Source organism: Cylas formicarius, unplaced genomic scaffold (genome assembly GCF_029955315.1).
Source record: "Cylas formicarius isolate icCylForm1 unplaced genomic scaffold, icCylForm1.1 PGA_scaffold_4__25_contigs__length_36172078, whole genome shotgun sequence".
NCBI classification, from domain to species: domain Eukaryota; kingdom Metazoa; phylum Arthropoda; class Insecta; order Coleoptera; family Brentidae; genus Cylas; species Cylas formicarius.
This window is the reverse complement of record NW_026844334.1, coordinates 6,007,853-6,023,352: the sequence shown is the minus strand read 5'-3', so window position 1 is coordinate 6,023,352 and position 15,500 is coordinate 6,007,853. Positions and strand designations below refer to the sequence as shown.

Here is a 15,500-nt window from a genome sequence, read left to right as displayed (position 1 = left end):
AATGATACATTTAAATATACAAACTCTTATTAAGTAAAGTGAAAAGAAATGTTTTAATTTTTATTTGAATTTATTAGTACCATGTACTTTTCAATAATAAGAAATTAACAAAGTTCTTTGAAACAAAGCCTTATGATGTGTGCTAAACTGACTAAAAATTTTGATTTAAGACTCCTATTGGTGTTGGAAAAGTGAAGAAGCTTACGCGCCGAAACACCTAAATTGAGTGTATTCAGCCAACCATACTTCATGACATCGTAAAAATATGATCTTTTATGTGAATGTAAGTTATTTAATTATAAAACAATCCACTCAACGGTAGTAATTGAATACTAATAAATTGATTTTATTTCATTCTTTACATCGTAGATGTAATGTTGCGAAGTGAACCTATAATGATGAGCAACAAGTTTCTGCCAGTAAATATATACAAAATTTCTCTAACTTTTCCTTAAAATTTCCAGGAGATCGTGAAATAAAACCCATTATGCATGGATATATTTTATTAATAAAGAAACAGTCGCTTTTTATGTTCTAAATATCACAGATTACCACGTAATTATTCTATGGCAACATATGTAGGAAACCATCTACCGTCGGTAAGGTACACTTTTAAAAAGAGAAAACCAACGTCGCGCACAACATGACCGCGCCCAGCAACGCTACGCCTCTTTCAGACCCCGAACGACACACCGGCGCTTGCCTCAGCAATTCTTCGTACGGCAGCGCCATCTGGTCCGTATTTTTTGCCGTCGGAACCTCCCTTAACCTCAAAGTGGCGTCGTGGAACAAGACGTTCGAATGCCATTCGTATTTGCCGAACATCTCGAAAGAGGGCGTGAGATCGCGGTAGTTTTTCCCGAACAAACTATCTAGCAGGAGAAACACGTCGAGGGTGTCCTTCATCCAGAGTTCCGTGCTGTTGGACCTCACCATCGCTTGACCTAATGGCGCCCAACTCATATGGCAGGGGTAGTGATTCGATGGACAGACCACCACGAAGTCATCGGTGGATTCGTTACTCGAAGGATAGTCGGGGGACTGGCCCGAACCTGAAAGCGACAGTGGTTCGCGTATTGAAGACAGCAAAAAAAAATAAGAACATGTGTTTTATAAATTTTGTAATGGATATTGTTAATTTTATATTTAACAGAAATAAAAAAAGATGTCTACTTAATGTAACAACAATTTTAGGAAAAATTTGCTGAAATTTAATAAAATAAGCAACCTCGATGGCTTCTTAGAAGTTTATGGGGAATACAAAAAGGCATTTATAAAATATTTCAGACATTGCAGCGTTGCCACATCAATTAGAACCAAACACCAACTACATTTTTTTAATAGGATGCCCTGTATATTTATACACTTCTAGATTCTGCGAAGAGTTTTGAAACTTTCCATGTAACGTACGTGTTGTCCTCTCAGAATATTGGCGATCAGTCTGCGCTTGTTCTTGTTGTTCGGCGAATTCGCTGAATATTTATATCGAGCAATTCATATTTCGCATTTATTATTGCATGGTCAAAATACTCCAGCTCTCTTCTTTTTATCGTATCTATTTTTTGTTGTTAATAATCGCTTCATTGGTAGCTCTGATATCCATTGCAAGCTCACATTGCAAAAGCTTCAATCTTCTTGCACATTGTTTCAGAGAAAGTCCATTAGTAACTTAATAAGTGTATTCTTACATCTCTGTTGGTTAAAACATTTTGGATGTTCTTAAATTATGTTAGCGTGCGGGAAGCGCCACTTTACCACGTCAGTTTCGTTTTCTACTGATCCGAGCCACTTCTGACGTTTCCGGGATTCTACCGCACAAGTGTGGGAGCAATCGGATGTTTTCAGAGAGTCAATTCTGACAGTGATATCAGTGAATGTATTAGTGTTGTTTTGCGAAAATGTACCCAAAAACTAACAGTCGTGGAAAAATTATAGTATGCACCAAGTGCGGTTAACGGTATTTGACTCACGAGTTTATTTGACACCGAGCGGAGCGACCGTTGCATACACTTGTTGCATAATGTACTATTAAGAACATGCAAAGTGTCTTAACCAACAAAGATGTAAGGATACACTTATTGAGTATACTATAATATATACTATTTTGCTTGCTGCTTTTGATTTCTTGAGTTAGGTTCAGCGGTTCAGAGATTTCTTGGTATCCGCTCCACAATTTCTTCATTTATTTATTTATCTGTTAAGCTATTACTTATATTTTTGGTTTTAATTGTTTTGCTTTATATTTAATCGTAGACCCATTTGTTGGCTCTGATAAAAGTGCCTATTTTTTAGAAAAATTGGCAACAATCGCGCAAACAAAACTATTTTCAATAATTTTAAGTAAAACTTTGAATTTTTTGTTGCGGTTCCCAATAGGCTCCTGTATAACATGATATGAGATTTTAGTTATCGCATAAAAATGTTTATAAATTTCTAACCTAAAAAAAATGTAGTACAGGAGGTACGATACACTCTGGTATATTTAAAAAAATAATATTTCAAATCTAATATCATGAGTAGGTAGGTACAATAGAAACAAACATTCTTGCTGTAGTCTTCCCATTATCAAAATAACGAAAAGAATTTCGAGATAAATTGTTTGCCAAATGCAATCTAATTCAAGTTTTGAGATATATCGCCATGACGTACTGCTAAAATAAGAAAGCGGTGAGCATATTGAAAATAAATAACCAAAATTTCAGATTTTTACCTAAAGCCGTTGAAAGATAATTAATTATTTTCATGATAGATATTTAATGTCAAATTCAGTTAATTCAGACCTTTCTTTGAAGAAGCCAATAGGATGATTGTACCTGTCCTTTGAAAATTGAGAAACGAAATATAACATATATATGTAAACGTAAAAACTTTCAGAACTTTCATTCTATTCAAGTGGTGTGGCAACGTTGAACAGACCTAAATATTGTAAATATTCAATAACCATCTTTTTCCATTCGCAATTCGTGGATTTCTGTATATAAATAAAAAAAAGAACCTAATACTCTAGACCTCACCGGAAACAAATGCCTTTATGGAATTCCTGGACACGAAGGCGACGTCTCCGATGCCGCTGCTCAAACAGTGCAAAGCCCCTAAGTCGCCATCGAACCCGTCCTGGCAAGTTTTCCACAGATTTTCCAAAGATTCGTTCTTCGGTATGCCCGGTACACAAGAAGGTCCGAAATATTTGGCCAACGCCTCATTGACCGAACAGTTACCAATCAGACCGAGCTTTTGTAGAGTGCGAATGGTAGAATGCCAAGCTACCCCGTCGTAGGTAGCGAAGCACGCCTTCGCACCCCGGAGGTCTTTGAAACCGTCGAATTTGGTGCCCTTCCTGGTGACAGCAACGCTGACGTACTTGTCCTCGTCCTTGGCGGTTTCGTAAAACAACGTCTTCAATTTAAAGTCCCTAAAAATCACCGGTACGTTTTTTTAGCACAAAATCCCCCAAAAAAATGGTAATTCGTTGACTAAAACAATTAAATGGTAAACGTGGGTTAGAATAAGAAGAAAATTCTGGAATTGAGGACAGCCAAGTAGTTAGGAAAATTGATGAACATTCTCATCAAGAGAGGATAAAGAGAAGAGAGAGAATGTAGAAGGAAGAAGAAGAGAAATAATTAAAATTTTACTTCAATTTCCTATAGTAATTGTAAAAATTGAAACATCCTAAAAAAAAATAAATAAAAATAAATCTTATTAGTTATATAAAAGGAGTACAGAGTGATCCAACGAATATATTTAAGCCCTTTTTATTGTGGCACTGGCTGCATTCCAAAACACTTTCTGTTTGTCGAGTGCAGGTTTGGTGGGTTTGGGTCAATTTATGGGTTGCTGAATAAGTTCCTGTATTATCCTCTATAACTCTAGTAGTTTTATGGTTTTGTCTATCCATTCTAAAACCTACATCCCATCCATGCCTATCCATTCTAGAACACTGAGAATTGTATGCCAAAGGTTTATGGTAGGAGATTCGTAAAGAAAAATAGACTAGACTAGTCGGATTGATTTTGCTTGCATCGTTGGGGGCGTTTTGCGACATCACTGCAAATAAAATCTATTTTATCAGAAAAGTTAAATGCAACATCACTTTTATTGTAAATATAGTCAGATAAGGCCTAACAAGTTACCGCATGTCTTTGTCTTAACCCATAATATTTGTTTGAATATTTGTTTGTAAAATTTTCACAAAAAAAAAACAACGCTATGGTGATATTATACAGTGATACATAAAAGTGCTTATTGTATCAAAATATAGCCAAATAAAACCTAACACGATAGTGGAATAGTCTATTATGCAACAAGTTCGGTAAACGGCATTTGACTCACGAGTTTATTTGACACATGCGGAGCGCAGCGGAGCGAGTGTTTAATAAACGAGTGACTTAAAAACTTTACCGAAAGTGTTGCATACTGTACTTTCTCTACGACCATTTGGGTACATTTTCGCAAAACAATCGGAATACATTCAATGACGCGACCGTCAGAATTGACAAACGTCAAAATTCAAGGCGTAGGAAATATCTCCGAAAACAAACCCGTGCAGTAAAATCCCGGAAATGTCCCAAGTGGCTCAGATTCGTGGGAAACGAAACTGATGTGGTAAAGTGACGCTTCCCCCATGCTATATCGGTGTGTGTAATTAGGTATTTTACAGACGCAAGTAGAAAAACTTTTTTTCGATATCTAGTTCCTAAAATATAATATCAGTAAAAGAAATAAACACTCGAAATAATGTGGCATCTTAGGGAATATTTTCCATTTTCCACTATTAAGTTTTAATATCCGTTGTTTGTAGCAAAATCTTATGCAAATGTACTCATTCCCTTATGACTGAATATTACAATACAAAATATGACCATAATGAAACACAATAACGAACATAAAACACTAAATCCTTGTGTTTTAATGCAGGTAACGCGATCCCATAGATTCTAATAGAAGCATATCGATGTGGAAAAGGCATTTTTCATTAACCAAAATGCGCTATGAATAGCTACAATTTTAATGTTTATTGACCCCATTATAATTTTTGCTACTTTGTTTTCCAAAGCACACTCGGATTTTAAAAATTTTGAATTTCTTGTCGACAGGTGGAAACTGTTATTGACATTTTAAATATATATATATATTTTTTAAAACAACGAAAATTATGATTTAATAATGCAGGTATACTAACAATATTTCATTTCTTTTACTGATATTATACGTTGAACTTTTACTTTTCTATATGTATTTTTTAGCATTTAATTTCATTTATAGTGATAATAGCAAAACGCCATCTAGCGGTCAGCGTCGATAACCTAAAAAGGAACCCTTTTCAACATCTCCAAGTTTGACAGAGAGTTCAGAATTGTTGTTTTTCTGCAATATCTTCGGCGTATTTCATAAAACGATTTTTTTGGTAAATTTGCTATACATATAAGTGCCTTTTTAATCAAATTATTTTCAAATTCAATATTCATGGGCATCAAAATCTCGATAATTTCTTTCTCAAAAGGGTTATCCATAACTACTACTGAATCAGCCAGAAGATATTTTATCACTTTAACTATAGTCTTCAAAATCATCCTAACTCAAATTCTCATGGAAATCTCTTGTTTACTACAAGTTAAAGCGACATTTAAAAAGACCTTTTCACTTCCAATATTCTTCATTTTTTCCGAAGGGACCTTAATACCTGCTGACGGGCCTTCCATCAATGCTTGACGAGGGTTGATTTAATAATTTTGTATTATATGTTTATTTTGTATATTTATGTATACATATTATAGTGTTACCTTCATTAAATAGCGTCTTATCGAGAGAAAATATTTCTTTTGCTCTTTTCGGGACTTCTCAACTAATTTTCATAGCTAGCAAAGAATCAAAATTCATGTTTTTCAAAGTTGAAAGTTTTATAGTTATCAATAGAATGCTGCCATGATGGCCAAGCTAAAATTTAATCTTGTCGTTGGTGCGTATTTTTTTTTTTTTATAAAAAGAGTGAACTCGAATTGCACATCGCAATTGCAATTGGACAGCGTGGATTTTTGTATTGAAATGGCCTATAGCATATCAAACTTTTTTATACTCTGTGGTACGAACAAACAGAGTAGAATTTACCTCAATCCCGAGTGCACCAGGTCCGGTGGAACTACGGCGACGTCAGCCGCGTTGACGTTCAGGGCGAGCATACAGTGAGTGACGTTATCGGCTTTTATGCAGTCAAGGTCGGGCTCGACTCCGTAAACGGCAGCCGATTCCCTCAGCCAGGCGCATTTGGCGTTCTCCAGGTTGGACGTGGTGCAGATGCGGATCGTCCTCGGAGGGTGACATCCTGAGAAGCTGTTAGCGCTGAGGAAGCCCTTCGCCTTGTGGAAGTAAGACTCTATCGACTCGACGGGATCGAGGGTTTGGACGGTGACGTAAGCGGTCTCGAGGAGGTACAGCAAACTCGACTTCCACGGGCTGACGTCCGAGTGGTTCAGGCTGGAGATGATCGCTTGAATTTCCTGGGCTTTGGTCCTGAAACAGGGCGTCATCTTTGCCTTTACTTTTTATTTATTTTGAAAGAAAATTATTCAAATAGGCTCACCTTCTGGTAGCTATGACCGACCACGGCTTAACTACCCAAACGCAGGGGTCGGTGCTGTTCAGAGGCATCACCGAGTCGTCGGGACACAGCAAGCTGTAGAACTCCGGGCTATCTTCCTTTCCGCCGGATGTAAGCCCAAAATGTTGCCTGACGTCATCTAGTCGAGCCCAGCTGATGTCTCCCGCTCCGTCGGTGAGGCAAAGCAGGGATCCTCTCCTACCCCAATACTTATCTTGCTTGGAACACCTTGCCGGGTTGTCGCAGAGCCGACAAAGGTTGGGATATTTTTGTTCTGCAAATCAATTGCTGTTTATTATATATCATTTATATACAGGGTGTTTTCGAAACGAATCTTAATAAATAAGTGAAAAATAAAATATGTTTTTTTTTATATCTATAATACCACTTTAGATATTTTAATGATATTTGGTACACATGTACTACGTATCAAGAGGCCTTATTTAGTGTACCACATTTTTTTTTAAATACACCAGTGGCGGGCGTGCGGAATTTCACATGTCTATTTTGGCAGACATTGATGGTACACCACTGAAAAATTATTCTTACAATCTTCAATCACTTCTAAAAAAAATTAATTTCCTTAATTTCCTGATTCTCTGCATGGTGATAACAATATCGTTAATATGACAGCATGCAGAGAATTATTCTCATTATTATTTAAGTAAATGTCTTGTTTTTTATTTTTATTAAAATACTTTAAAAAATCGAAGTAGGGATTCGAAGCACGTAAACTTAGACAAATAAAATAAATTTTATTATTTATCTTGTTAAGATGTTATGTTATTTCATTAAAATTGTAAAAGTAAAAAGAATAGTCTTCTAATATTTCTTTATGAAGGACACTAGTTGGTAACCAAAAACTAGATATTTTGTTTTAGATAGATACTTTAATTTCACAAAAAAGTTCTCGATTTATATAAAAGAAAATATTACCAACTAGTGTGCTTCAGAAAAAAGAAATTAGAGGACTGTTCTTTTCACTTTTAGAGTTTTAATAAAATAACATAACATACTAACAACAAGATAAATAATAATTGATTTTTATTTAAATTTATTTTATTTATTTAAGTTTACGTACTTCGTCTTCGTAATTGAAATATTTTAATAAAACAGACATGATGTCATATTAACGATATTGTTATGAGAAGTCAGTGGCGTGCCTTCAATGTTTGCCAAAATAGCCAGGTGTACGTCCGCCATTGGTATATTTAAAAAAAATGTTGTACATTAAATAATGCCTTTTGATACATAGTACATATATATGTTCCAAATTTGATTAAAATATCTAAAGTGGTATTAGAGATATTAAAAAAATATATTTTATTTTTGAAAACTCTCAAAAGTTGAGACTTTTAGGACATATGTTCATATGAAGTTTTCTTTTAAAAATTTATTAATTTAATTAGAAAACACCCTGTATTGCTTCCAGAAAAGATAGTCGCGAAGAAGAGAGGAAACAATAGCTTAGCTTTTTGAGTGCTAAGTAGAGACGATTTAAAGGTTGCCGGTTGTTTTTGTTTTGAGATCTGCTTTGAGCAATGACAACGATGCATTCGAATGGTTTCATTTCCGGTGGATGTTTAAATTGTTGATTTAATTAAGTTTTAGGCAGTCGTGAGTTTTCTACTTTTAATAAGGGACTATTTAGAATGCAACAAAAGATAAATGCCTCGAGTCCAACAAAAGTTGGTCTCGCCAAAAAAAAGTTTGCTTAAATTTGTTCTATAACGTCGACATATCAAAGAGTATTGGGCAACCACCATTTTGGTTTAAGACATTGTTTAGTTTCATTACTACTGAATCACTATATATCTAAAAAGAGAGGTGGAAATGAAATAAGTATATTAAGATACTATTTCAACAGTAAAATCGTGAAGTTCGCAAGGAAAAGCTTATACAATGCTCCAAAATAGTTAAGATTTCGTTAAGACTAGGTAATTAACACATTTAAGGTACTCTAACCACAGAGCCACATCGCATCGGCTCGAATGTTCCATCTGTTTCGCTAGCAGGCGTTGCGTTCTAGAAAAGCGGAGCGCCGCATTCGCTAGGAGTCAGTCGAAAAGTGAAGCCGGGACGCCCAAATATAAATAATCGACAGATATAAATAGAGACTTTATGAAAATTATTAGTTGTGTACAATGCGATTTTATTATTTCAGACGATATAAATTTTAAATCCCCGAACAACTTTTGTCATATCGGCTGATATCGATAGTGATCGATTGTTGGCGATTTAAAAAATAGGTATCTAGATACTCACTCAGTTCTCTATCCAAGACAGCGTTCCTTACCCACGGACCAGCCTTGCAAGCACTCAGGAAAATTTCCGAAGAAGCTCTCACGCGATTTTCGGTAATAGTCAGCTGAGGGTCGCACTGGGGTGGTACCGTGCTGGCTTCGAAGTACTGAAAAACATGTGTCCCGAAGCAGTATTAGCATAAGGACGCAATCCTAATAAATTAAAATTGCCAAAATTAAAATTTCTATAAATTCATTTAAAAAAAAAATGATAACGATATTTATCTGCGTTTAGAATGTGATTGAATTAGTCGTCCAGTTCCATTGAGAGAAGTTTAAAAAAAATATTTTGTACCATTTTTAATAAATCGTTTCATTGATGGATATCATACTTTACTATAATTAACTTAATCAGAATTTATAGTCAATGTTACAAGTGGTGTTTATGCATGTGCCTAGTGCAATATTGTTCAGTCTGATTGAGTTGTTCGAATAGAAACTCCATAGGTATGGAACTTGTAGTCAACTTCAAATGTTGTTATGCCTGTTATGGTGATGAATTTCATCAACGAATAGCAACCGCGGTTTTTTCAATCCTGAGACCAAAAGTCAATCCAAAGAATGGCCTCCCTTCAAGTCGCTTGAATTTCCGTCTCTTAGAAAGGTAATACTTACTGTATTCTGGAATTGCGAAGGGATTTTTATGGATTATCTAACGAAAAGTACAACAATTAACGTAGAATAGTGGAAATTTGTGGTTGGGCGACATGCACTTTTCAAAAAAGGACCTGGAATGTTGCACAAGCGCCCGGATATTTCAGGAGCATACGACAAAAGAAAAACGAACAATGTTTTGGTACTTACGATGGGAATGGATTGATTTCCAGATTTAAAAAATCCTTACGGAGTATTCGATTTGATGGTTTAAGACGTGCAGTAAATCGATGGATAAATAGTTGAGAACTATTTAAACTGAGATTATGTTGAAAAACTATTTTATAATGTGTACAAAAATTAACAAAATAATAAAAATTTTATCTAAATTATTATAGCTAAGTTTGGAAACATCCCTCGTACTTTTAGCGATAATAATTGCTTCAAGACACTGTAATTTGGAAGATGTTGCTGATTTGAATTAGCTGATGTTAAAGCATATACGATTTTTGTTATTTTTTAATATTTTCTTAAACTCGGATTTAATCGCTACTTACGTTCGATAATATTCTGGTCCAGTCAGTTTCGTAGCCGTAACCGGGATGACAGAACCTCTTGTTCCTCAAATCGTGCCTGCTTCTGATGTTCGCGTGGTTGCCTACTACCGCAACGACCTCGTATTCGAACTCTTTCTCTGCGAAACGATAACATCACTCGAAAAATCCCCTTCGCTACGCGGCAATTAATAATTTACCTCTTTCGTAGCGCAATTCGTTGGTAATCAGCACTTCTAGCTCCAAATTCGACGCCGCTACGAGATCCTCGGGCGTGAAAACCGCAAAATCCGCTTGGTGCTTGTTGATACGTCTCAGGCAATCCATCCTAGGAAAATTAAATTAGATCAGATCGTGATACGTAACGTTTGCGGCAAATTTTAAGGTCGGTTTACCTACGCATACTTATTCGCTGGCAAGTACAAGTTAACTTGGTGTTAAATTGAAAAGAAAGTTTTATTTGGTGATGTTATAATGTAATAGAAAATATCAGTCGAAGTTGAATAAATAAAAGGAAGTACGTTTTAGTGAGAAGAATAAAGAATATCAACAAAAACGTTCAATGTTTGAATAATTTAAAAGGTTCTAAATGAAAAATAAGAAATTTTTTCATATCAACCTGTTCTCAGCTTCGAGAATACAGGGTGTCAAGCTTAAAAAAAAGGGTTTTTGATAAGTATATCGAATATTCCTTAACCGATTTTGCTGAAATTTGCTTCTTCTTCTTTTTATGGTGCTGAGTTCATGTGTAGTGATAGGATGCTGACTCGTTCACCCTAACTAGATTAATTTCCTGGGCATGTAATAAAATTTTTTTTTTCGAAAACGAAGAAATATTTTTAAAATAGTTTGCCACCCTCCATCCTAAACCCATGTTTATATTAAAAAAAAAAACATGTATATGCTTTCTTTAATCTCGCTAATAATCTTCTTTTTTACGTTTATATAGCAGGAGTTTAATAAAGCTTCTTTTCTCTTTTAGTTACTTTCTTATCTATCAAAGTGGATAATTATAGTTGTTAAATAGTAATTTATCTTATCTAGGATGACGATATTTAACGAAAATAGAGACAGATAAATTACCGATTAGTAATAACAAATTTGTAAATTTTCGGTTTTGATTTAAATATTAATTATAATTATAATTAATTAAAATAAGAAAAAAATAAAAGAAAAATGAAAAAATTCGGGAAACAAATAGGAAAAGACAACAATTCTAAACCTTTCTGTTTTTGCTTTTTTGTCTGTCGAACCTTGACCGATTTCATACGCGATAAGTTAAAGATTCTCCCGGCCTCTTAAGTATCGTTTCCTGCATTTTTTCGACTCGAAAAATGTATTAAAAATCTTACCTGTCCAAGGCGACTACGCACTCTACTGTGCTCTCCGCCGCATCAAGCTGCGGGCAATACCTGGTGGATTTTTTATAGCCTTCTTTCCCGTCGACTACGCATAGTTTATCTGGAAAGCATTTTTTAAATTCGAGCCCAATAACAAACATAATTGGAAGTTGTTTATTCCAATTGAAATCGTTTATCTAATTAGTACTTGAAATTAAAAAACCAATAGAATAAACCAAGTGAAGTGCACATGGGAAAAATGATCCGAAATATCGAAAGTCAAAATTATTACACCAAAGTTTTGAGTCCCTTAGATTCGCATTTAAATACAAGCGTACAATGAAAGAGCGACCCACGTCCTCTCAATTTACGAATAACCCATCCAAATCCAATAGCCAATCAAAAAGCTGAGAAGCATCAACATTACTACTTGACGTTGCAACAACAATTAGAGTGGAAATGAATTTGACGTTCAAAAAGTAAAACAGGAACTATAAATTCAGTAATGAGAAACCTCTGGCGCATATGTTAATAATAGCTTGTCATTTTGAAAGTTTTACTAAATTTAAATTTAATATGGTACGAACAAACGAGCAAGGCCCCGGTGGTTATTTTTGTTACCTAATAGGAAATTTTAGATCGTTTTTCCATATTTTTTAGGGGAGTTAGCTAGATTTTTTAGTTTTTTTTCCTAATATTTTGGGTAATAATTTTTATTAGCTATTTTTTCTCTAAAAATTAATAAACCTTCTAGTAAAACTTACTTTAAAACTGCCCGAAGTGACTTAAACTTTTTTTAGACTTTTAGAGTTAAACTTTTCTGTAACTATTTTTTTTAAAAAACGACCAAAATAAACAATTAGCTTTTAATTACGCAAATCTACTTTTAACCGAAACAAAACTTTCATTTCCCTCAAAGCATTGAATAGTCATTTTAGGCGAGTGGAAATATTTTTTTATTTCAAAAATTTGACTGAAAAAAAAATTTCCTTCATGCACCTGCCTCACTCTTTGGTTACAAATCTTTTTTTTTTTAAATATCTACCTAGGAATCTACTTTACCAGTTTAGCGCATAGTGTTAACTAAGTTTCAGATTACAAGCGAAATAAAAGGAAATTAATCGTCAAATACTGGGCGTATCGCTTTATCTTCTATAAATAACCGCACAACATGCAACCGCATTGGCGTTGATATAAACAACAACACAAATTACATATTTTTTTACGTTTCTTTTACTTACATTTTTCGCAGCAGATTGCCGGAAGCCAAAAAAACAGCACGAAGAGCGCGACGAAACACCTGCATGTCTTGTTCATGGTACCGCCAAAACTTAAATTTTGTACCGCAATTGTTTACCGACGACGGGACCCCAGCAGCTCCGTGCGATCGGTTTTCAATGTTACCAGATACGATCTGTGGTCTCATTCACCAGCGGCGTTCTCTTCTACGCACATTATATTATTAGTTATTAGCCTATGTAATTAATTTGAAATTATTGTTTTCCTTTCGGTGATAAGTGTATGAGCCGATGGTATCGAATACGAGGGCTGTTTAACGAATTCGTTTAGTTCAGTTGGAAGAGCATGAAAAGTTAATATGGACTTAGTTTCCGGTTCCCTTACTGACTGCTCTTAAATGGGCATTTCTTGAAAGAACTTTATTTACAGAGAACAAGAAGCTATAATTACCAAGACACCTTCGAGAAAGATTATATTATTTTGAAGATAAAATTGCTTCTAGGTTCACTCTATCTGGATGTCTCCTGCGTTGGCCATGGACTCTGTCTGGCTGACGTTTCGCCAAACATGCTCTTTCAGAGCCCTGTCTGAACCTGTTTTTCTGACTAAGACTAGCTGAAACTCAATTTGAGGCAGCCCTGAAGAAGCCAGAAGCATATCATCAAGGAGAAATCCAGAAGGAGTTGTTCCTAAAACTTACACAGTCTGCGGATGCTTCTTTGGAAAAAAAAAGGTGAAATTGATGTGTGGGCCAGCAATATAAATAGAATATATTTATATTGCTTTTATATAAATATAAAGTCAATTTTTATCATCAAATAATAAAAGTAAATGAATAAGTAACAGCTACTGAAAAAGGTTATTTTGATATACAACAGCGCATTATTTATTATACAGTTTGATTTTTATAAGCGAATGAATGAAGAAGTTTATACTATGCTCTTCCTAACTTCCAAACTCAGAAAATAAACTATGGAAAACTAGCCAAGACTAGCCAAAATTAAGGAAAGCTAACCAAGAGAAGACTAACCAAAAGTGAGTGACGAAAGAGCTCCTATCCTATCCTATGTTCCTAAACTAAACAAAACTAACCAAAACTAAGTCGCTGCGCTCTGCCAACAGCTCCTACCTGACTTGAGACGCGAAAGTGTGAGTTAACACATTAAGGAAGCAATATATCTGATTGCATGAGGTTCGCAATATCAAAAAAAGGATTAAAAAAAAACGTCTTAATTGTTTTATATTATTTGGTAATTGGTAAAAATGGTCTACATATAAAGGGGCGATCCATCATGTGAAGAACATATGGCAACGCCAGGCCTTCTTGAATGTGGCATTGTTTTCATACTTTTATCATTATGTTCTGTAATATAATTATATTATTAGCACTGAATAAAAAAATTAATAGATAAAAACTAGTTTTGATCAAACGGGGTGTTTTTAAATTAGCTGTTAGTACTTCTTATGGCATTTCAATAGTGCAGCTTGCAATGCTTTCAATTTCTCTTATTTTTTAATTCAAATGCCTTAACATATTAGTTTAATGAGATTTTTTAAATAATTTAGGTTTTTGATAGTACCGGTTTGTCATTGGGATATATCAGTATTTTTTCTAAACACCCCGTATACTTTTAAAACGCGTTTATATTTTCGAACGATCTCCTCAACTCTTGTGACGCCATTGGCAAATCCTTTCAACAAATGGTTTTTGAAGGCTACGAAGGACGCCCCTTTTCTGAACTAGTTTGGATTTGCCCGATCTTTCCTCACGTGGAATTTCCTTTACTATAAGCGATCAATTCTGACACGCGCAGAATTATGCGCCGTTGCCGGCTCTCGCAAAACTTCCTGCCGTTTGCGAAAAAATGTATTAGAACCTCTGCTCAAGTTGTTAATCGTTTTTAATCAGCAAACCGACAACGCTGCAAATATATGCTTCGTCTGGGAATACGTTACTTTATGTTAATGTGGATAATTGGCTATACTCGGTAAGTAAAAGGACCTTGGTGACTTCATCGTCGTTTTTTGGGTAGGATTTCTCAGAACGCTTTAACTTGGGATTAACCAATATTTACCGTCTGCCAAATATTATTTTTAAAAAAATAAAAAAATCAGTAGAATATTTAGTTAACATCAGCAGGACAAAAATAAACTCTATAGCAAAGCAAAAAACTTGCGAAAAGGTAAATATTAACAGAGCCCTCTACAGCTCGCTAGACGGTTTTTACTTAATATGGTACGTTTTGGAAGAATATATAACAAACAAATATATAAAATAATGCTACGAATTAAGAAACTGTATGTTTAAAGAGGAGATCCAACATCATCCTTGGCAAATAGAATTTTAAACAGGCGGGTTTATATTTACTGCCAATTATATCCCGGTCAAGTTTAACGAATTGCATGGCCATGATATTCAACATATCCCATTAATATGGTGGGTAGGTAGGTATATCCAGTTTTAAAATGACATTTTAATTTGTGGTATTCACGAGCGTAATAAAATTTACATTTAAACGTCGACGGTATTATTTTTTTTTTTCATTTAATTGTAGCTCAAAATGTATATTGATTTACAACTCCGTATTCTATTATTAACGTACTGGATATCAAAAGCTTTTCCTGAGTTTTGAGACACTTTTTCAGCGATGTATTATCAGACTGGGTTTAATATTTTAAGATTTAAAAATAAAATATTAGATGCAGCGTCCTCTTGTGGCCTAATATCGAAACATGTGTGCAGACATGGTAGAAATCGCCTTCAATTCGCTGGGAAATCGTAGAGATGGCGCCGCGTCGCGTAACAATTCGTTTTTGAATTTGCCTTCGCATTAATTATCTGAACTAATTATGGTTAATTGGTAAGATTCAT

The 15,500-nt window shown here is 34.7% G+C and overlaps 1 protein-coding gene across 1 annotated transcript; it reads right to left on the bottom strand.

The window, feature by feature from the left end:
• Positions 1–494: 494 nt before the first annotated feature.
• Positions 495–12,831, bottom strand: LOC132700448 (transferrin). Its single transcript, XM_060667772.1, has 9 exons — positions 12,631–12,831; positions 11,402–11,510; positions 10,250–10,377; positions 10,053–10,189; positions 8,864–9,008; positions 6,581–6,872; positions 6,109–6,510; positions 3,015–3,412; positions 495–1,052 (listed from the first exon to the last, which is right to left on the bottom strand). Exons 1-9 carry the CDS (start codon positions 12,704–12,706, stop codon positions 613–615), a joined length of 2,127 nt encoding a protein of 708 aa, XP_060523755.1. The 5' UTR covers positions 12,707–12,831; the 3' UTR covers positions 495–612.
• Between the last annotated feature and the right edge of the window lie 2,669 nt (positions 12,832–15,500).

Excerpts from the sequence above, each read along its gene's own strand:
- LOC132700448 (XM_060667772.1), bottom strand. The coding sequence starts at position 12,706 with ATGAACAAGACATGCAGGTGTTTCGTCGCGCTCTTCGTGCTGTTTTTT. Across the intron at positions 6,873-8,863 it reads TGTCTTGGATAGAGAACTGA|AACAAAAATATCCCAACCTT; the intron begins GTGAGTATCTAG and ends ATTGATTTGCAG. Across the intron at positions 3,413-6,108 it reads CTGGTGCACTCGGGATTGAG|GGACTTTAAATTGAAGACGT; the intron begins GTAAATTCTACT and ends GGTGATTTTTAG.